The 24,260-nt window shown below is 38.2% G+C and overlaps 1 protein-coding gene across 3 annotated transcripts in view; it reads left to right on the forward strand.

Moving 5' to 3' along the window:
• The first annotated feature begins 22,646 nt into the window (after window positions 1–22,646).
• The window catches only part of TPR10 (ankyrin repeat family protein), a 424,227-nt gene continuing 422,613 nt past the window's right edge, over window positions 22,647–24,260 (forward strand). For 2 of the 3 annotated variants that reach the window (XM_089410813.1, XM_089410814.1), the window contains exons 1-3: window positions 22,648–22,884; window positions 23,175–23,237; window positions 23,418–23,588. In XM_089410813.1, coding sequence (XP_089266939.1) covers window positions 22,839–22,884; window positions 23,175–23,237; window positions 23,418–23,588 — 280 coding nt within the window. In that variant the 5' untranslated portion in view covers window positions 22,648–22,838. Of the gene's footprint in view, window positions 22,885–23,174; window positions 23,238–23,417; window positions 23,589–24,260 lie in introns of all 3 variants that reach the window. The other variant, XM_089410812.1, reaches the window with a different exon arrangement.

Raw genomic sequence — 24,260 nt, forward strand, 5'->3', positions numbered from 1 at the left:
AACAACATTATACAAGAGAAATGCACAACAATATAAAGGGAGGGGCAACTCCCTGCAATATGAGTCTGCCCGAATCAATATATATAATCTTCTTTTACAAGTACAAGTTAAATCTTGGGAAACCCCAAATTTACACTTAGCCAATTTTCAACTTCGGCAAACTCGGTTGCCCAGCTCATCGGCGCCTCTGCACGATTGCCGCATGACTCACCAACCCTTCGTTCACCTCGTCGCACGATTGTGTTGTTTGCCCAACTTGGGCATGCCTCGTCGTAACCAAGTTGCCACACACGGGCACCTTCGCACGAGTCACACCTCTGTTCACAATCTCAACACTTCACCAAAAGTCACACCGTGCACACTTGCACGACGGGCGGGTGCTCACCCGAGTCACCCAAGAACCCGTGCCAAGTCGTCGCACAAACCGGGCGCCCACGCCTTCGTTTCACTGTCGGGCGCTCCTTCGCACAACCCGGGCGCCACACCCATGCACGCCCTTCTCCAACCAGCGGGCGACCTCTACCCACGCCCTTCACCCAAAACCAAGAAGCGATCTACCTCCGTGCGGCCTTGCCCAAGAACAGGCGCATCACCTGAACTGCGCCTTTCCTCTTGTGCGTCCACCCCTTAGATCTGCGCACTTCTCTTCACATGAGCGAAGTCGTTGTGTTTGAGCGATGGTGCCAAATGAGCTCATGCACCACCAATATATATGAGTGGCAGGGCGAGGTCTTGGCTGCCTAGCCGACCTGCCCACGCCCTCAAACTTCATCGCAAACATGAGTCGGCCTTCTTGCAAACACCCTCAACCTTCGGTCGGCCTGCTACGTTTGTAAGTCGGCTCCGTGGGTGCTCCTCCATGCTCCCACGCATATAAGTCAGCTCACCCTCCTCCTACACACTTCGCATTATAACTTTGTCGCGTTGATGGTCCAAGCTCGCACTTCGTCGTTTCATGTTGTTCTTTCGTTCCTCCAACCACTCGTCCTCCGTTCGGTCGTGTCACACCTCACCCGGTGGGCGTGTCAAGGACTGCAGGTCCTTACACATATGGACTAAGGCAAACTTAACTAATACAAAATCAGCACATAACTCAATTGAGTTGCATTTATTTACTTATGCTATATAGCTAATAAGAATAGATGTTCTTTAACGGTCATATTTTGAATAGTTAACCCCTTCTCATTCAATTTGACCAACCCCACTTTTTCTATTATTATTTTAATCTTAACTTAATATTTTATTTCAAGTCTTATAATTCCATTCATTAATTTAATTTAATTTAATTTCATATTATTTAATTATTAATCATCAACGTTCTTCTCATACAACATAACAATATATTTTTTATCTAATTACCTTTGGTCTTACACTATTTTCATTCTTGGATTTCTGTCCTCAATGATGGGTGAAGTGTTTGCCTAAAAAGTTGGACACCTCAACTAGAACACATAGTACTCAAAAAAACCTTTCAACATCAAAATGTATATAATATTAAAAAAAAATCAATTAAGGTTTTTGTAAGACCAAATAAAAATGTGAACTTTGACTAGAACATACAATAATAACCTAATTTTAAGGGATAAACGGTAAGGGATCTAGAATCTTTATTCTTATGAAGGTTTGATTTTATATACTTTGACTAGAACATACAATGATAACTTAATTTTAAGGGATAAAGGGTAAGGGATCTAGAATCTTTATTCTTATGAAGGTTTGGTTTTATATATATATTTTGAATTTGAGTGTCTATTTTTTTTAAATAATATATTTTTAATCATTATTTTTTTTAAAATATTAAATGTGTCTTTTTAATTTATAAAAAAATTCAAATTAATAATAATATTTTTTTTCAAAGGGATGGATGGGAATTTGATATTAAAAATAAAATCTGGTTTTTGGGTTAGAACCCTTACACAATTCTTCATGCTCCACAATTATACTGCAATTAGATGTCCAAAATATTTATATCTTATGTTTATACCATTTTTTTCAACTATTCTAAAACGGTGCCTACCATATTCCTTACGAAACAACTCCTAATAACAATGTATACGTGCATAACATTTAAAAAAAAAAAAGGTTCAAGGCTTAGTAAATTATTTGTCATATGATAGTCCTGCCTCTTCAGATTCTCCTTGTAGGCTAGCTCCATCATTCTTGTTTTGTTGTTCTTGCTCCCTGTGCTTTTTTGTCCTTTTTCTTCATTGGTCCCTGACTGGTCTCTACCTCTTCCAATGTAAACTTTGCTCCAATATTTTAATTTTCCTCTGCATCTACCAATCTAATATCCATTGCTGCCAATTTTGTTCGGACCTCAACTTGAAAATCCTCCATTCTGCTCTGCAAAAATTCATGCTTAATATTCATTAACAGTTGGTATGTCTTTCTTTCCTTTTCCTCTACATCACTCCTTTGATTCAAAGCTTTCAACAACCCTTCCTTTGCCTCTATAATCCTTCACAAAAGTTGATTCATTTTTATTTGCTCATTCCCATTTGATGATGTCCCTAGGTCTGCCATGAGAGGTTTGTGTTCCACTACTTCTTGTCTTCTAGTTGACGATGTCCTCTGCAACTTTTTAATGTGAATACTCAATGACAATGTGATGCACGCTTAGTTACGGAAAACACCATGCCAAATATAACCCCCTTTGTTTTTTGTCCACCATTGCTCACTGGCTTGAACACGCATTAACTTCGCCAAGTGACATTGATTGCGAACATCACCAAACCTAGTATATCCTCCTCTGCCTCTATTTTGCCACCTTGCAGCATTAATGTGCAAGCTTACCAAATCCATTCCCAGATGACGTCGATTTTCTTCAGTTGACTAATAAATGATACGAAGGGATCCAGGGATTAATTCCATTATGGATTGTATTGGATGTGTTAACATTGTCAATGGATTATCTACCTTTATATTCCAATTACCACCTTGAAATATTAAAACCTAAAACCATCTATGCTTACGTGAGGTTGTGTTCTAATGTCATATGTTGCAATGGTTTGTACAAAGTTACATGCATGTTGATCTTCATATCTGAGAAGTTAATGGGGTCTGCCATTCGTTCATTGCAGTCATCAAAATGCAAGCTTGGGTCCATTTATTTCAAGGGTAAATGAATAAGGTGTATCCCACCCTACATATTTGAGCATTGATTTGGTTGTAAGCACCTTTACATGTAGTTTTTGGACCATAGGGGTTGGATTTTATTTATTTATTTTTTAAGTCAAGATTCTATTCATTCATCAAAAAGGAGGTATATTAGTAGCAAAATGCAGGTAGTCTCACCCCAACCAGGTTTGTTGACTACCACGATCAACATATGGCAAACAAACAGAAATACAATTAAAGACACAATCCACAACTTAGGAGCCCAAAAGCACCAAGAAACACATAAAATAAGTAATTCACTTGTAACCATGCTAGTCATATGAAGTAATAGAATCAGGGTTTTCCTGAGTTGTCTCTGAAGGAGTAGGAGGGTGGAAGAAACACTGGACATGCTCTTCGAAGTGGGCCATCCATGACTCTAGGTTTTGCAAATTCTCGGATAATAGATTATAGCCTCGCCAGACCACCACAACTCGCTCTTGGACATGACACTTGAAGTAATGCATCTTGTTAAATGTGGAAATGAGCTTTGCGTGCTCTTCATGTCGCGTCCGCTCTGAGGTTTCTAGATGTTCCAGTTTTCACTGAATCAAATCCTGACAATTTTCCAAACAACATTGATGTTCCTTGCTCTATCCACGCCATGACTGACTCGCCTTCCCCCATCTTCCCGTGCCTCCACGGCTCTTTGCTCCACCCCACTGCTAAGTCTGCGAGGTGCTGACCCCACGTCCAACCACCGAGCCACCATGACCACCGGAAGCCCCATAAATCGCCCAACTTGAACGACCAACAATTCTACCACCCCGGTCGGAGCCAATGGTGTTGTTGTTGCCACTCCCACTTTCATAAGAGACTCTCGACCCCTCTGACCAACTAAACTACGCTACGACAGGGAAGAAGAATGGGTAATACATGGTACCAAGTGCATTATAAAAAAACAAACGATGCTGAGAAGAGACGACGCGAACCAATGAAATTCAACACAGACTACAACTTTAATTGCAAAGAGTCGCCTCACCCACATCGATAAGACCACAAACATCTATACCAAGATAAGGATGGGGAGCCACAAATTCCAACCAATAACAAGGAACAGGACCCTCATTCTCCATCCCTGACCCTTTGCAAGACAACCACATACCAGACCACTTGAAATCCAACACACTTTCATTGCAGAAGCCACTCAACCATGTAAAGCCCCGAGGAAGAATTAATGAGGAAGGCAAGCCAATTTCTGCGTAGACGCGGAGGAGAACCTACCCACCAACAATAGGACCTTCGAATGGGCGTCAGAACCAAATACCAAAATCCTCTCTCGCTCGAACAAAACAATGACCACACACCATAAAGGAAATCGACCAAATTACTGGCCCGGAAGCTGGGGAGGGGATGTCGGCGAACGAATCCCCACCTTTCCCAAACAAGATGCCCACTGTACTTCTTATTACCATGTGCAGAATTCAAACTATGCTCTTCAAACTCAAACCGATACCACGCCCAGACTGTCGACTAGAGAAACGCACCACCCTCCATAAACCTTTGACGATTGCCCCCTCCCGCCCTCCTCGAGGTTGATGGGGAATTCACACAAGTTGCCATAACATCTCCCGTACACAAAATGTCGTGAGAGGGTAGGGAGATCGGTGCCCACACCAACGACCATGTGTTAGTCATTATTGCCGATGCATAACACACTTGCCTGGTTCGCCACCCTCAACGGGGATAGGGATTGGAAATTTGATTCATCGTAAGGGAGAGTTTATTATCAACCTTTTGTCCAATTTTAAGGACTCATGTTCCAGTATAACCCCTTTATTTTCCAATTTGTCAGTTGTGGCATTTTTTAAACTGTTGCAGTTACTTTGGTTATTATTCACCTATTTTCAATAGATTATTTGTCTTCTATAAATCATTTACAACAAATATTGAATAAAACAACATTGCAACATCACCAAAATTAAATCACATGAACTGAGAAAATATCACACACACAAAACAACAGATACTGATATTTTTAGACAAATTGACCATGGAAAAACCCCATTGTGGGGAAACCAATATGTAGATGATGGTTTTATTATTCTTCAACAAATTTGAAATTGAAATTACATACATTGTTTGTTGTAAAAGTAGAAAACCTCCGAGAAATTATTTTCTTCACTTCTGTTAGATGATCTGACCTCCTAGAAGCAACTCATCCCCTCTGAATCAATTCGGCCCTCCTTTGTGACCCTTAATCAACCCACAATTGCGGCCCTAGAAAATAACTCATACTCCTCTCGCAAACCACACTGACTAGGAAAGTAACTCGGCCTCCTCTGGAAACTCGAACTTCACTAGGAAACTTGGGTTCTCTTGTGAAAATTGATCACTCTTGCAAATTCTCACTTTCTTCGGAAACACACCTCATTGAACCATTTCACACTATTGGGAAACTCGACCTCTGTAGATAAAATCGATCTCTCTCTATCAGAGAATATGGAAATCGTTGTGAAGAAATATCTCTCCAACAACTCGGTCTTCAATCACTATCGAGCCTAACTACTGGTGTCATCCACGTTATCATTGCGTCCTTGCTCTCACTGCAATTCGTTGTGCCTCCAAAAGCCCATCGATCTCCTATTATAATCTCTTGTTGAGTAATAAACGACCATGATTTAACCAGAATCGATAGCTAAGATCATCTTGACTTCATTCAATCACTTTTCTGGAAGTCACTAGATAAAAAACAATTTGTCTCAATTAAACCCGATTAATTAACTACTTTTCCTAAGTTAGGAAAATAATTAAACTAGCTAATTAAATCTAATTAAGACAATTTTCCCTATAAACTTTTTTATGGGTATTGGAGATAATTAATCCATATGTGTTTCTAGCCTCATAGACACCACCTTAGACTATAACACCTATCCAAGTTACACAAACTAACACCCTCTTAGTGATAAAGGTGTTATGCATCACACCTAGCTTATCTCTAAAGAATATGAATCTCTCCTTCCCTATGGCCTTGGTTAGAATGTCTCCCACCTGCTGATTTGTAGGTATATGTTGCAATTGAACTATCCTACACTATACACGATCCCTGATGTTTATATGCTTAGACTTGTCATGAAGCACCAAATTCTCAGATAGCCTGATGCAACTTGATTGTCATAGTGTATCATTGTCGTCTCTACCCTTTGACCAAACAAGACTACTAACGACTTTCGAAGCCATATAGCCTGACATGTAGCCATGCTCATTGCCATGTATTCTGCCTTTGCAAAACTCAATGTCACATATTTATGCTTCCTGCTATACCAAGAGACAACTCCTGATCCTATGTTAAAGTAGCACCTTGAAGAGATTTTCTTGTCCACTATACTCATTTTCTAGTTTGCGTCAGTATAGCACACCAACCTGATACCATCAACTCGAGCATATATGATCCCATACTTGATTGTACCACACAAATATCACAACACATGCTCTGCTACTATCCAATGCACTCTCTTTGGCTCAACCATGAACTAACTAAGAGAGTTTACTAAAAAGGATATATCTAGCCTTGTGTTGACCAAATACATGAGAGAGACAATCAACTATCTGTATAAGGTGGGGTCAACATCCTTCTCCTTAGATGTGTCTACCTTCCTCCAATTCATGATCATGGGTGTAGACATGGCTCTGCAATCCTCTATCCTGAACCTCTTCAGGATCTCAATGCAACATTTCCCTTGTTGAAGGAAAATCTCCCTAACTATCTACCACACCTTCATGCCTATAAAGTAGTGCATGAGCCCCAAATCCTTCATATCAAACTCTACTGCAAGGTCCCTCTTTCACTCCTCTATGAGCCCCAATGAACCTGTTAAAAACAAGTCATCCACATACAAAACAAGAATGAGAATCTCACCCCCAACCACCAAGTAGTAGAGGTTTGCATCCACCTCACTCTTCACGAAGCCCATTCCTTGCAAGTATCTATCAATGTGCTCATACCATGCCTTGGGACCTTGCTTGAGCCCATAGAAAGCTCTCTTCAATCTGCACAAGTGGGTCTTGCTATTGTGTGTTACAAATCCCTCTTGTTTCTCTATGTATACCTCCTCTTTAAACTCACCATTAAGGAACACTATCTTGACATCCATATGATGGATCTTCCATCCCATCTGTGTTGTGAGTGAGATCATTGATTGTATAGAAGTATACCTGACTATAAGAGAAAATGTCACCCAATAATCTATTCCCTCATTTTGAGAGAACCCTTGGCTACAAACCTTGCCTTTTATTTCTCGATGTTACAATCTGTACTATGCTTGATCTTAAAGATCCAACATGATCAAACCACCGCCTTATTTGTCTGTCTAGGCACAACCTCCCACACATCATTCTACATGATGGAGGTATACTCCTCAACCATCGCATCCCACCACACTTGTTATTGTGTGAGCTTCTAATAGATGGAAGGCTTGTTGTCTATCAACTGACTAACTAATGCCATGTAGCCATCATACCTGTTTAGTTATCTCCACCGTCTACTGCTCGAACTAGGAACTCCCAAAACCTCTCGAGCATCCCTAATTGTTTTTTGAACCTTTGGTTCCTCCTGCCAACTATAGAAGGTGGAATTATAACCTCCACATCCTCTTGATGCATCTCTTGGATTTGCTGCATTTCCTACTCCATACTCTGTAAACTCTTAGGAACTCTTGCAATCATTCTCATACTGGTAACTATACTTGAGCTCTATTTCACTTGATCCTACTGCTCAATCCTTGGAGCTTCTTCTGGCTACTCACTTCGATCAACTGCTGGAAAATATCTAGACCTCCTATATGCCTTGTCCTCCATGAGCTTGACATCACACCTTATAATAATCCTCCTAGCCCCTAGAATTGTTGGAAATACTGAGAGGGGGATGAATCAATATTTCTTTTACAATTGTTATTTTATGCCAGGTAAGATCACTTCGTAAAACCATACGAGGACTGCAATCATCTTTTACAACAAGAATCTGTACACTTATAGTTCCTTCAAGTCTCCAACCGTAGACAAAGACTCCAATATTCGATTTCAAACTAGGCTCCCACCTGTACTACACCAAGCTCTAGATTGGTCTTCTTGAGGACTCCAATCCTCTCAACAATTCAGGATCCAACTTAGTTTTCCACAAGGCTCCAACCTTGTGTGAGGAATCCAATCCTCTAGGGCTCCAACCCTTTGCTTCAATTCTTCACAAATGGTTTTATTACAACTTAAGGACTTCCAATATCTTCTTCAATAAGCCCTGAAAAACAACTCCAATATTTGCTTCAACAAATTCTACAAAAATGCTCCAGGGGCTTAGTCCATCAAAGTCAACTTCAACAATTTTGCAAAAACAATCCTCTTCAAGGCTACTTCAACAGGGCTTCAACAACGTTTCTCCAAAGACGTCCTTAATGATCTGCACAATAGGTTCTCTTCAAGCTGCTTCAATAAGTCAACAAGAGGTCTTCAAATGATCTTTAATACACTGTTACAAGTGGCCTCCAAGATTCTTTAAGGATGTCCACTACACAAGTTGCTTCGAAGGTCCAATTAGAACATATCTCCAAGACTCTTTTGTCTACTTGAATTTTTCTTCTGCAAAACTACATCACCAGGTTCTGTACAAGGTCCTTCAATAATGCTATGGTAATGCTCCAACAACTTCTTCCAAGATGGTCTTCTAAACTCTTTTCAAGGATGCTCTAAGGCACAAAATTCAATATAATTCCTTAAGATCTATCACTGGTTACTCCAATAGATGCCCAATAGACCACTTCAAGTCTACCCCAAACAATGCTCAATAGACTATTCTTCAAGAGATGCCAAACTTTGCTCTCAACTATCAACTCAATAGATGCTCCAAGTAAACAACTTCAAGTTTGTCTTTAGGTGTATACTTTGCTTCAATGGTGTCCCAGGGTAACTCAATAGTTTGCCTTGATGCCTAAACATTGTTCATCAAATAATTCCCAAAGAACTACTTCAAAAGATGCTCAAACTCCCAAATACGAAATATTGTCTTCAACAAATTCCTTTTATTTTGCAAGGATGTGTGAAGAAGGATTACATGTCAAACATATGAGCCTATAAGTCTGCTACAAATATGAAACCACATGTGTCCAAATGTCTGAATCTTTATAGGGTTTGCCCACAAGATAGGTTTGAAATTCGAAAAAATCCTTAAGTACAAGCTTATTAGAACAAGGCTATCACAGGTCTGAGCTTTACAAGGGGTTTGGAAATCTTTTGCACAATATTGAAACTAGCCATAGGTTCGAGCACTTTATTTGCAGGTCCAAAGTTCCTTTAGGTTACAGGGGCCGAGGATATTGTTCTGCCACAGGTTCAAGCATAGTTTCAAAGATAAGTCTACTAGAATAGGGCTAGTCTAAGCTCCTTTTTAAATGCTAAAGGTTTTGCATTTGATCACAAGTTCAAGCACACATGTCTATTCTTGTGAAGACTATAGAGAGTGTAATCAAGCACAAGATTGCTCCACAAAAATTTACCATAGGCCGATTTGTTCTTTATACAAGTGTATAACTTCAAGATCCAAATAAAACACATTTTTCCAAAAAAATCTTCAAGTTTCGATCTCCTTAATCTCTTGCTCTTCTTCTTTTTTGTCTCCGCTTCAGATCTGACCCCTTTCTTTCTATACTTGACCAAATTGGTGATCAATTGAATGAGTTTGGTTTGATATATATACTTGTTCAAGTATGTTGTGAAGAGACACGTCTATTGGAGTATTGAGCTGACCTATGCATTAAAGCCGACATGCGCAATATTTATATAGTTTAAACAATTAATTTTTTGCTAAAAAATATGTCAATTAATCTTTTGTCTCAGGACACTGCTTTCTTTGTCATGAATATAATTATGTAAAAGTAATAAATATAGATAATAAATAATAATCACAATAATATGTAATTAAAATAATATTTAGTTAAACAAAGAGGCATGTCTAAGGAGACATGACCGTACATAAAGGGACACCTGCCTAGGGTATATAAGCAGGCCCCTCATTCTCATTTGTATCATCATTCTTATTCATACATTTTAATATATATACTTGTATCTCAATGGAGACCTACATATTCCAAGTCTTCTAGAGTGTTTACCTTGCTAGAATGAACTTTGTTCATTCCATTTGGTATTAGAGCATTCCTTTGAGTATATGAACTTGTTGATTACATTGTTATCATAGCATTTCTCTGAGTATACGAACCTTGTTCGTTACATTGGTATCAGAGTTGTTCGATCCTTTGGCTGCTCCACAGTTGTGTTAGTGTCAGTCTTTCCAGCCTTCCTCCAGTGATCAAATATGCTCTTACAAAGTGGTCTCAGAGTGTCAAGGTCAAATTTTGTCATTTCAAAGAGTCTTCAAGCAAAATTTGGTCACTAGGCATTAGATCTAGGGTTTGCTTTCACTCCTTCTAAAATTGTCCAAATTTCGGTCCATGTCATCATTCAGCTGAGTCTATCATCATTCATAGGGTTGTCCTCATCATGACAGGTTCCATTGGGTCATTTTACACCTTGTTCATGCTTCAATTGCACCTAGGCAAGGTCATTTCCCTCTCCTAGGGTTTTGAAACTAATTTCTCTTGGACGGTCAAATCATCGGCAAAACTTGTATCCTGATGTTCATACACCTTCCCCTATCCTTAAACACTTCCCATCACTGAGATTCCCCAAATTCCTCATTTTCCCACAAACCCTAGTTTCTAGCTACAACCTGGCAATTTTCTAGGTTGGGCCTGTGTTTTGCCCTTTTGGACCCCTTCCCCTCACTCGATCTCCACGATTCCACTTTCCCCTGCTTCCTAACATCCCTCCCTACTTCCAAAAATGTCCCCAAGAATTTAGAAGCCTCTTATCCCCTTCATTTTGCTTCATTTCGACAAGATTCCTTGTATCACACATCGGGATAAGTTTCACTCAAAAGATGTTTCAGAGCAATCAAAGATGAATTTTGGAAAACTGAGAGAGGTTTTTGTCCACAACATGCCAAAGAAGAAAAACCTCCTTCACTTTTTACACAGGTGTCATGGTTTTAGAGAAATGTCAAAAATACAATCGCTAGATCCAAGGAGGTTGAGCAAAGCACTAAAACGGAGAAAAAGGCCCGATCCACTCCAAATTTTGGCCGAAGCCTCTTTGAAGGAGCATGGTACTTGATGAGACACCCCCAGCTCAAATTTCAAAAAATTTGGAGAAGTTTTTGTCAATTTTGAAATTTTTGTGTTAAAAACAGGTTTTTGCCCTCAACGCGTAGCGCGCCGCGCGCTACCCTGAAGATGGGCAAGTCCATTTCTCAAAAACTCAGCATTTTTGGATTTTTCATGACAAATTACACTTGCTCAGCAATTTCCAAGACATTTCATCAGGTTTTGAGCCCTCAGAAGGTCAAAAAACATGCAAAAAATGACTTTTTGCCACTTTTTGGACACACAGGAAGTAGTCTTGGGAGATTGCAATTTTGGAGGGGCAAATGGACACCAAATTGAGAAATTCCACTTGGGTTGGAAAGTAGACATCCAGACCTTTCCAAAAAGCCTACTTTTGCCTCATTTGGATGCTAGGAAGTGCCTCAAAAGTTGGCTCAAAGGCACGCTACGCGTAGAGAATTGGGGCGCTACGCATCAGGGAAATTTGCCAGATTTTCACCTACAGCTCAGCAAAACGCAGATTTGACTAGTTTTGACTTTTTGGAGTGATTTTTCATCCTCCTTTATGTAATTGATGTAATTTTATGATGTCATGGCACTTATTTATCTCTTCTAGAATATTCATTCATAAAAAGTCAAAAATTTAATGAATGAATTGGTTTCCTAGCTTATAGAGGCAAGTTGTTTTGACTGCCTAGATTTTAGTGCTCAGTTTAGAATTGGTTGAAACAGATCCTAGAAGGATGAGCTCGACCCCTAGAGGCAAGGAAAGGTGTTAGCTTGCCTATATTATGTATTTTCTTAGTCATTTTCATGGTTGGACTCTTGAGGGATAAGCTTCTATTGTATTACTCTTTGTATCTCTGCAATTTTGGCAAAGGAAAGACCAGGGTTTTGCAGCACTATTTGGGATTCCTGTGGTTATTTGTGTTGATGGTGTGCTTCTCTCATGTACTTGTAAGATTTGTTATGTGTATCAATTTCCTACTTCTCTTTTCTGCACATTAAGTAAATGAAGTGTTAAGGTAGAATTCATAATTTATATGCTCTGCCTTTAAGTTTGCTTAATATATATGTTTTCCTCTGTCTAAAGAGAACTCTCGATGGTTTCTTGCTCTCTTTAGCTCCTCACTGGTCATTCCTATCCATTCACTTAAATCAAAGGCATCAAGACAATCTCCTACCTTGCCCCAAAAAGATCTCTGCAAAAACTATGTCTCATCCCTGCACCCAAAATTGTCGTGCTCAGTTTTCCAACAAAACCCTAAAATTTTAAAATCAAACTTTCCCTATCAGTTTACTAGCCTAAAATCAGTGTTCTTTATTGGTCATCTCAGCCCTTTGAAAACCTTTTGCCGAGATAGACCCGGAGAGAGCCCTCTCCTGTCCCCGTAGGGCTAGCTACGAGGCTAAGTGGTTTGATGTTGCCTTGGATTTTGCCTTCCTCAGCCTGAGGCAAATTCGAGCGCTAACATATTGGCGACCATACTGGGGAAGAAAAAATGGTTTGCTGGTTGATGTCATTTGTTTTATAAGCTACAGACGGAGCTTGAAGTTATGCCAGGTAGCCTTCGAAACGCTTTTGCTTTGCATTAGCGGAAGTAGATAAATGCTGCTTCAGTCAATCTTTGGTCTAGCTTGTAAACGTGACATCTAACTTGTTAATTACCCCAGTACATATATCAAGTTCAGATCTGATTGTTGATGGTGGACAACGATCAGACACTTGAAAGGCTGAAATCATTCACCTGGTGACTCTAAATCATTTTCGAGATCAGATCCAAAGACTCCACTGGAGGATGATCCTGCCCAGCAGAAACATGAAAGGACAATATGAACATATCAGGTACTCAAGTTGGAATTTCATCCAAGACATTTTGTTCTTTGTTCTAAATTATTTCTTTTCTTTTCCTGAGAATGTCAAGAAGGCTTTGCAAAGTATACTGTATTTGAGAAGAGATCCTCGGCCTGCAGTTGATTCTTTCCCTTTGAAGATTGTGAATACCAAAGATTTGCATGCGTTTGAGCTTGATCAGGATCCTTTTTCCGAATTTTGTGATGACCATCTTCAAATTGATGAGCCCCAAGAGACCAAGACTGATTCTATACCTGCTGTACATACCCCTACACCTTGTCAAATTCCAGATCGGTATAAACCTCTTGTTTTACCTTATGTTCTTCATGCTTTCCCCAAAAACTATGATCTATACTTGCCGAGGTTTGACGGTGAATGTAAGAATATCAATGCCGAGCAACATGTGCAGAAATTTGAGTCCTTTCTTGACCTTTTTGAAGTTGATGAAGAAGATGTTAGTATAAGGCTTTTTGCTCTTTCTTTGCAAGCTAAAGTGAAGAGTTGGTTCAAAACCCTGCCTGATGCAAGCATTTCAGATTTCCAGCAGTTCGTCAAAGCTTTTCTCGATAGGTGGATGATCGGGCAGAACCTTTTCTTGATTGTAGAAGAGTATAACCAGCTGAAAAGACTACCAGGGGAGACAATACAACAATTTTCTGCCAGATTTAATCAAGTTTATTATTCGATGCCAGTTGATATAAGACCTTCTCCTAGATTTGCTCTCTTGCACTATCTGGGTGCCTTTGATCCGGAGATGGAGTTTCAGCTGAGAGAAAGGGATATTGCAACACTTCACGAGATGCAAAACAATGCAGTAAATGTAGAGGCTCATCTTCTGATCCGAAGGGCAAAGTTGAAGGAAGAAGAGATGAAAAACATAGATCCGGAGGAATCAACATCTCTAGAGGTGAAGCTTGACATTTTGGTAAGTGCAATGGAAAAGATGATGGACAATATCAACGCAAGGAATGAGAATAATGTTCAAGCCCATGGCTCGCTGATTGAAGAAGAACAAATGGCCACTCCAAAACATTTTGTTTCTTATCCTAGTTGTCATAGATCTGATAATGATTGTTTTGTAGATCACCTTGGAGAAGAGAGATCTGTTGATATGACATGTATGCTTGATGATGTCTTTTATACTGATGATTTGCCTCAGTTTGATCAGTATGATGATGATTATGTTCTCCAAACAAAAGCTAATCTTGCAGACAAATCAGCAGCTAGTTTGTGGGAGGAGGAGGTTCACTTACAACAGCTCGAGTACAATGATCAAATGATGCATATCAGCTATGACATTGATGAGGAAAGTGCAGCAAATTTTGAAGTAAGTGAAGGATCTTTGCCTTTTTGTTTTGATTCGTTTCAGTTCATCAGAGATAACTACCATGCAATCAGAAATCAAATGTCAACAAGTATTGATTTGAATCATCTCGAGAGCAATGAAAATTTTGTTCAAGACTTCTCATATTCAGATATCCAACCCCCAAAAGCCATTGATTGTCAAGTTGCAGCTGAAGACTTGGAAGTGCACACACATGATTTAATGATTCAAGGTGACTCCGTACCATTCTGTTTTGAATCATTTCAGTTTTTGAAGGGTAGATTGCATAGTAAATCTTCAAATGAACAGCCTATAACAAATCAGCAATCTCTCAGTGTTAATGTTGAGGATGAGACAGATAACAAAATTCTTGAGCAGCCTGTAGCATCAGATTTGCAGCCACCAAATGAAATTGAAGGGCAGATTACAGATGAAGCTGTGGAAGATGAAATACATGATTTGATGATGCAGGAAGATTCTATACCCTTTTGTTTCGAAGCATTTCAGTTTATAAGGCAGAATCTTCTTAAAATCTCTCAAGAAAATGATGAACAGCTAGAAGGATGTCATACATTTTCAATGGATACATTACAACAGTCTTTTCAAGTTTTTCATGATCCAATAGCTGATGTTTTGGATTGAGGTTTGCAGTCAAAGTCTTTTTCCATTGACTACATGTGAGCTTGAAACATGTGTTGATATGAATTTGATCCGGCAGCCGGTTTCTTTGTCATTTTCAGCAGAGGTCTCGTCACAAGGCTCAGATCAAAGTTTGCATTCATGGTATGAGGAAACGAGAAGTAATCCATTGGATGAGCTAAGTTCCAGTGTGTTCGAATTTCAAGATCCTTATGCAGTGTTTTTGGAGGCGGATAGAGAATTCATATCATTCAACGGATTTGTTTCTAAGTTATCATGGGAGTTGCCGTTCATTAGTTCTCTCTTGTTGTTCATAAGTGAGCACTTGCAGAAAATTCGAACAGCAGATGGAATACTTACTTGGTTGCATTGGTTGTTTCATTTCACTTGATCAGGTGATGAATGAAACTGTTAGAGTAGGTTTTGATGAATAAGCTCCACTTTGAGCATCATTTTCAGTTGGTCGATTGTGTTTAAGTATCGAGTCAGTTTTAGTTGAGTGAGAGTCAATTTGTGTCATCCGAGTCATCAGTTTTCAGTCATGCATTTTAGTTTGAGTTTTTGACTCCATTGCCCAATGGATAAGGCGTTGGTCTGCTCTCCCAAAGATCTGTCGTTCTTGGCACCTCCAAGGAGCTACCATCCCCATTGGAGCCAATGTTAGTGTCAGTCTTTCCAGCCTTCCTCCAGTGATCAAATATGCTCTTACAAAGTGGTCTCAGAGTGTCAAGGTCAAATTTTGTCATTTCAAAGAGTCTTCAAGCAAAATTTGGTCACTAGGCATTAGATTTAGGGTTTGCTTTCACTCCTTCTAAAATTGTCCAAATTTCGGTCCATGTCATCATTCAGCTGAGTCTATCATCATTCATAGGGTTGTCCTCATCATGACAGGTTCCATTGGGTCATTTTACACCTTGTTCATGCTTCAGTTGCACCTAGGCAAGGTCATTTCCCTCTCCTAGGGTTTTGAAACTAATTTCTCTTGGATGGTCAAATCATCAACAAAACTTGTATCCTGATGTTCATACACCTTCCCCTATCCTTAAACACTTCCCATCACTGAGATTCCCCAAATTCCTCATTTTCCCACAAACCCTAGTTTCTAGCTACAACTTGGCAATTTTCTAGGTTGGGCCTGTGTTTTGCCCTTTTGGACCCCTTCCCCTCACTCGATCTCCGCGATTCCACTTTCCCCTGCTTCCTAACATCCCTCCCTACTTCCAAAAATGTCCCCAAGAATTTAGAAGCCTCTTATCCCCTTCATTTCGCTTCATTTCGACAAGATTCCTTGTTTCACACATGGGATAAGTTTCACTCAAAAGATGTTTCAGAGCAATCAAAGATGAATTTTGGAAAACTGAGAGAGGTTTTTGTCCACAACATGCCAAAGAAGAAAAACCTCATTCACTTTTTACATAGGTGTCATGGTTTTAGAGAAATGTCAAAAATACAATCGCTAGATCCAAGGAGGTTGAGCAAAGCACTAAAACGGAGAAAAAGGCCCGATCCACTCCAAATTTTGGCCGAAGCCTCTTTGAAGGAGCATGGTACTTGATGAGACACCCCCAGCTCAAATTTCAAAAAATTTGGAGAAGTTTTTGTCAATTTTGAATTTTTTTGCTAAAAACAGGTTTTTGCCCTCAACGCGTAGCGCGCCGCGCGCTACCCTGAAGATGGGCAAGTCCATTTCTCAAAAACTCAGCATTTTTGGATTTGTCATGACAAATTACACTTTCTCAGCAATTGCCAAGACATTTCATCAGGTTTTGAGCCCTCAGAAGGTCAAAAAAGTGCAAAAAATGACTTTCTGCCACTTTTTGGACACACAGGAAGCAGTCTTGGGAGATTGCAATTTTGGAGGGGCAAATGGACACCAAATTGAGAAATTCCACTTGGGTTGGAAAGTAGACATCCAGACCTTTCCAACAAGCCTACTTTTGCCTCATTTGGATGCCGGTAAGTGCCTCAAAAGTTGGCTCAAAGGCGCGTTACGCGTAGAAAATTGGGGCGCTACGCATCAGGGAAATTTGCCAGATTTTCACCTACAGCTCAGCAAAACGTAGATTTGACTAGTTTTGACTTTTTGGAGTGATTTTTCATCCTCCTTGATGTAATTGATGTAATTTTATGATGTCATGGCACTTATTTATCTCTTCTAGAAGATTCATTCATAAAAAGTCAAAAATTTAATGAATGAATTGGTTTCCTAGCTTATAGAGGCAAGTTGTTTTGACTGCCTAGATTTTAGTGCTCAGTTTAGAATTGGTTGAAACAGCTCATAGAAGGATGAGCTCGACCCCTAGAGGCAAGGAAAGGTGTTAGCTTGCCTATATTATGTATTTTCTTAGTCATTTTCATGGTTGGACTCTTGAGGGATAAGCTTCTATTGTATTACTCTTTGTATCTCTGCAATTTTGGCAAAGGAAAGACCAGGGTTTTGCAGCACTATTTGGGATTCCTGTGGTTATTTGTGTTGATGGTGTGCTTCTCTCATGTACTTGTAAGATTTGTTATGTGTATCAATTTCCTACTTCTCTTTTCTGCACATTAAGTAAATGAAGTGTTAAGGTAGAATTCATAATTTATATGCTCTGCCTTTAAGTTTGCTTAATATCTATGTTTTCCTCTGTCTAAAGAGAACTCTTGATGGTTTCTTGCTCTCTTTAGCTCCTCACCGGTCATTCCTACCCATTCACTTAAATCAAAGGCATCAAGACAATCTCCTACCTTGCCCCAAAAAGATCTCTGCAAAAACTGTGTCTCATCCCCGCACCCAAAATTGTCGTGCTCAGTTTTCCAACAAAACCCTAAAATTTTAAAATCAAACTTTCCCTATCAGTTTACTAGCCTAAAATCAGTGTTCTTTATTGGTCATCTCAGCCCTTCGAAAACCTTTTGTCGAGATAGACCCGGAGAGAGCCCTCTCCTGTCCCCGTAGGGCTAGCTACGAGGCTAAGTGGTTTCATGTTGCCTTGGATTTTGCCTTCCTCAGCCTGAGGCAAATTCGAGTGCTAACAAGTTGCATAGAGCCACGCTCTTCGATCCAGACCCTTGGTCGTCGACTCTTCATCAACTTTATTGTTGTTGCAATTCAAGCATTTCGCCACAACTTTTTGGAGACTATCCATACTACTGATAGGTCATTGGCCATTAGAAGAATTAAACAAAGAAATAGAAAAAAAAAAAAAAACAAAGTAAAAATGTAAAAAAAAAAATTTAGAAAAAAAGAAAAAAAAAGAAGGTGACAAAAATGTTATATTAAAAAAAGGGATAAAATAAAGAAAACAAGAAACATTATTATTGGAAAAAATTAAAAAAATTGTATAAAAATTATTAAACAATAATAATAATAATGATATAACAAAACAAAAAAGAAAACAACACTTACATGCCAATGATACTCTTTTGCCCGCTACAATTGTCGTGTCGAAACATAGGCCACCCACATCCCGATCACGCCGTCGCAGTCCAACACCAAAGTGGTACCATCAACCGACAGCCGTACGTGGCCACAACCGCCACTACTATAGGGGCCATCCGCCGCTTGTCAAAATGCATGCCGCCTCTTCTCCTCTAGTCACTATCACTGGCCCGCGTAACACCCTTGCCACGAAATTCAAGTAGTTGACTTTTGTTGCAGTTTTTCCCAACATCTGGTCTTGCTCCGTCGCTAATTCATCCTTCAAATTCGCCACAACCCTTGTCGTTATCTCTCCTGCATCCTTCTGCCACTATTACCATAACCATTTTCTCTATGTCTCCTTCGTTCACTGTTGTTGTTGTCGTTCACCATTGTTATGGTTATGTTACAGTTGTAAGCGATTTGTGAAGATTCGCGTCTATACAGTGAAAATCAACATATATATTTAATGAAAGGTTAAGTATTAAAAAAGGGATTTATTAAAAATGCACGATAAATAAAATTATATATATATAAGGAAAAAGAAAGGTGGAAAGGGATAATTAGCACTTCTCAACTTAACAAACAAAAAAAAAAAAAAAAAGAAGAAGAAGAAGAAGAAGAAGAAAAGTACTAAGTATATATAGGAGAAAGGTAAAATAATAGGTGGAAAGGGATAATTAGCACTTCTCAACTTAAAAAAAAAAAGAAAAAAAAGGAAAAATTATAAGGAAGTACTAAGTATATATAGGAGAAAGGTAAAATAATAGGTGGAAAGGGATAATCAACAGTTCTCAACTTAAAAAAAAAACAGAAAAAAAAAGAGGAAAAATTATAAGGAAGTACTAAGTATATATAGGAGAAAGGTAAAATAATACATATATAATAAAATATTGAATGAAAAAGGTATAAAGAAAGTTTGAGGTTTTAAATAAAAGAGATAACTTAAATAAATACAATTCCAAGGTTATTTATAAATTTAAAAAAAGAAGAAGAAGAAGAAGAAGAAGAAGAAGAAGAAGAAGAAGAAGTGAAAGTTATAGTTAAACCATAAAAAGAAAGAGGTAGTGTAACCCTAGTTTTCAAGTTAAGGGGAAAGTTTCTTTAAATTGAGAAAGAGTAATATTTTATTACAAAAATTAGAAGAACCCTAAGTTCATCTTGACAAAGGAGAATGGGGTTTAATATGGAAACAAAAGAAGAAAGATTCCTAGAAACTTCATATAACTATGCCTCAGTGCTATTTAGAATTAAATGATCTATTGTGGTTAAAGGGTCTATTGTGGGAAAAGATGTTACTATTGCTATCTCACCAGCAGAAGATACAAATTATATAAAACCTAAAATCACAAACCAATTAGTGATCTCCGAGTTAAATATAATCGAAAAATGAGACTATTATAACAACAAAAAATATGACATAACAAATTTAAAATTAAACATTGGAGATTATACATATCAGAATTCTTAGTTCAAATCCTATGGAGTGATCAAGGTGATATTATTTTAGGTTCACCATGAATGGGAACTTTTGGATCCTTCATCCTAAATACAAAAAAGAAGTTTTTAACATTTTCGTACAAAAAGAAAAAAATAACACTACAAGATGTTACATTGAAGCCAAATTCAGTAATACCAAAAGACATACAAGATATTTCAAAAGTAATTTTTCAAGAAGGTAAAAAAGTATTACAAAATATGCAAAAAGAAATTGACAGAATCACTTCTGATCGAAATGAAGAAGTTTCTCGGCTTAAAGACCATAATGAAAAATCATTAACTCAAATTAATAGGGACAAGAAGTCGTTGGAAAATAAGGTAAAACAACTTATTAAGAAGGAAGTGTTGAATTTTTCAAATAAAGAAATTCAAGTTGAAGAAAATGGAATGAATACCAATCCAGTCAATATCAGAACTCAAGAAGAAGACACACCAGTTAAAGAAAAAACACACTCAAATGTTGAGACGAAGAAAATTCCAAGTGAAGATTTTGTAACCAACTTGATGACATTGGAACCTGAAGTAAATCAGAATCTTGCCACACACATGATAAGGGAAAGAAAAACCAAAAGAACTATTTATCTACATCCAAATCACAAGAACATACAATTAATCTACAAATCTGTATCTCTCAAAACATAAACAACAAACTTATGTTCCGAAGAATACTGAAGTGCGCACAACTCAATCCAGTGATAAGAGTTCATCATAAGTTTCCAGTAATCAAAAGATTTCACAAAAGATTAATTTAGGATGGTTAGATCGTTCCTTTGTGCGACAATTTTATATATCACTCCAAGGATCATATCAACTTGTATCGACAAAGATGACTGTCCTGAGACGATAAGACATTCGTAGTAGAAAAAGAGATCAAGCCCTTTCATCAACAAGCTTTGAGGACAAAGTTTTTTGAAGAGGAAGATAATGTTATGAATATAATTATGTAAAAATAATAAAAATAATGTAAATAATAATAATCATAATTAATGATTAACTAACTAATAGTTAGTATTGAAGAGACATGTTCTAAGGACATTTCCGTTATTGAAGGGGCACTTGCCCAGGGTATATAAGCAGACCCTCGCCCTTATTTGTAAGCATCTCATATCAATTATTTTAAAATATTCAATATACATATACTTGTCCTACAATGTATGTCCTTGTCTTCGATGTGTTCTAAAGATTATTGTTGCGTATACGAACTTTGTTCGTTACATTGGTAACAAAGCATTGCTTTGGGTATACGAACCTTGTTCATTATATTCTTGCTCTTTCTTTAGTTATCTCATTTTAAAAGAGACATGTTCTCTTACTTTCATATTTTTTGCCATATAACAAGAGGTACTGCAAAGCCTTTGAGGAAAGAGCACACATCAGTGTTGTAATTTGTATCATGCATATCACTGTTATGTCAAGGAATGTAACCCACATATAAAGGAACCCATACCACTATAGAGAACTAGCATTGCAGTCATAATATAAGTGTCTTAGATCACTGTGCAGAAGGAGAGGCATCAAAACTGCTTTAGAACTTCGAAACTCCACCAAAAACTTGCATTAACTCATATCACAAAAACTCACATCAATTCAGGAAATATGCCACAGGGAGCTTGCATTATTTCTTCATAAACCATAACAAAAGGAACAACGAATTGCCTTAGAGATATGCCAACAAGACTGATCCATTTTCACCATGTCATCCCTATTATGATCATGCCATTGATTGATTGTTGGGGCTTCCTTCATGCACTTAGGGTATAACACTATTAATATCTTTACCCGATCTTTCAATGCAAATGTGGCGCTAATGATATTCACTCCACAACAAAGTAATAAATGTATGTGTAGATTGAGATATATACCACATGATCATATACAATAATAATAATAATAATAATAATAAAAGTTTAAGGTCTCAACCAAGCTAGATACCAAATTGGTGTATAGGACCCCCTTGTTTATGGGATAAGGGACCCCTACCCAACAATTTGGTTTTTTAAAATTCATGGAGGTATGTCTCCTTGTGGAACAATCGAGTGGTTGGCACAATGGGATGTTATCCCATCCACTCGATTTCAATTAACACGAGGAACTGGTTGGTACAATGAGATGTTATCCCCTCCACCCGATTTCAATTCACATGAGAGACATATTTGCCATGTTGTGATAAGGCTCAAATAGTAGACTCCCCAACCCTTGTGTAGTCTCACCTCTTATTAAGTCATAAATTCTTGATATATCTAGCTTACAGACTATTAGATATACTCTTAGTGCTATAATGATACAAAATTTGATCTTGGGCACATATTACTCCAATAAACTATAAAATATGGTAGAAATAAAATAAAATAAAAAATTATGAAAATCCCTCCGACTCAAAAATATAAGGAAAAAAAGAAAAAAGAAAAGAAAGAAAAAAAGAATTCATTTGATTCGCTAGGATAATCCCTCCGCCTTGACTAATAACCTCCTCAATGATAATCGACATCTTTACTAATTCTCTTAATTAATTTTTTTTCATAAAATCGTACATAATTTGAACCTATAATATTCTTAAAAAGAATACATTTAAATTTTAATGACATATGTCTCCCTCTATATAACATTAATTTAACTCATACATGCGCATATTGTTTTGCCAAGCCTGAATATTTAGTGTTAATAGATTTACGTCATTGTGATAGAGGGAAACGGAGCCACAACTTGTCTATGCTTCTTCCCGTGAACGCCATCAACGGCTAGATTTTTCGAGAGCACAGTCGCAGAGTTAAAAAAGCTGAAACTAGAAGTGTGAAGACGAGGAAGAGGAGCGTGGTCATGGCCTCTGCTCTGCGTTCCTCAGACGCCACTCAAGCTCTCTCAGGTCACTACTCGCTTTGGTTTTGCAAACACATCAAAAGCTCTTTTCACAAACCCCGACCCATATCTACTAAGATTTGGTTAACTTTATGCTTGCCTAGCTTATATTAGGGTTTTGCCTAGTTTCGAAGTTTTTCAGGCTCATCCAAGGCTAACCATATGTGAGGGCAACAGACAATAAAATGATCCTTTCTTCTTGTTCTCTATATACAAACTAAAAGTTTCACAGGATTGAATGTGACAACGATTTTCAAAGTTTATGCGTTGATGTCTTCTGTTGCTTTGCTTTTGCAGTGAGGGATAAAGTTAGTACATTATTGAATGCCGCAAGAGATGGGAATCTCGAACTTTTGAAGAGTAAGCGGGAACTGTTTCACTATTTGACTTCCAAATATTCAGCTTAAACTTTGGATGTCTATTGGCATTTGTTTTCGATGCTTTTATTGTATGTAATCTATCTGGAGTTATATATCTCCAGGTCAAAATTTCCCCCAACATTACGCGAGAGAATTAAGAAGCTTCTGTGCTTTTGTACAGAAACAGCACAAGCCATTGGTGAAGGGCAAGGGCTACCAGAGACGATTGCTGCAGTGAAGGATGCAAATGGACGTGGTGCACTTCATTTTGCTGCGCGAGACGGGAGAACTGAGATTTGCAAGTATCTGCTGGAGGATTTAAATTTATGCGTAAATTCAAGGGACGATGATGGTGTGTGATCAAATCTCCTTTCCTGTTCTTTTTTGGTATATTTTCTGCGAAGATTGTTGGTTTTTTTTTCTTTGGTCGTCAGCGAAAGGGTGAATCAGGTATCATGTGTAGGAACAAGTTTCTGTTGTTAGCAGATCTTTAAAATATACCTTCAGTATTTACCATAGCGCGAGTGGGATGTGTGGGGTATTCATTAACACTTCGCATGTATGCGCAACGGTGATTGTATTTACTTGATGCATTGAATATGGCCACAAGCACAGACTCATCTAAAAACCCAGTTTTGATATGCACGTCGAGGTATCAAAGCTCGAGGTTGCATATCTCAGGTTCACTCAATGACGGATGCATTCATATTGGATTAGCGGATACACAAACCTGAGCTTCTAAACCTCAGATGCATGTCAGACCCCAGGTCAGATGGGCTTGTGCCAGTTTAATAGCAGAGGAAAAGGGGATATTGATTTATGAATCTTTTTCTTTTAAGCATACAAATGTTTGCAAGATGCCTTTTCCTTGGGAGCTCATATTACATCTTCTGCATGGATTCTCCACTGCGGGGTCGTAATTTGAGGGCAGATGTTCCTAGAATATGCTCTATTCACATTTTCTGTCTCGCTTTTCCTCATATGCTCTGGAACATATGTTTTGAACATATGCTCTGGAGCATAT

The sequence above is a fragment of the Pinus tabuliformis genome, chromosome 3_1 (genome assembly GCF_031772625.1).
Source record: "Pinus tabuliformis cultivar Carrire ecotype Pingquan chromosome 3_1, CPIR1, whole genome shotgun sequence".
In the NCBI taxonomy this organism is placed as follows: domain Eukaryota; kingdom Viridiplantae; phylum Streptophyta; class Pinopsida; order Pinales; family Pinaceae; genus Pinus; species Pinus tabuliformis.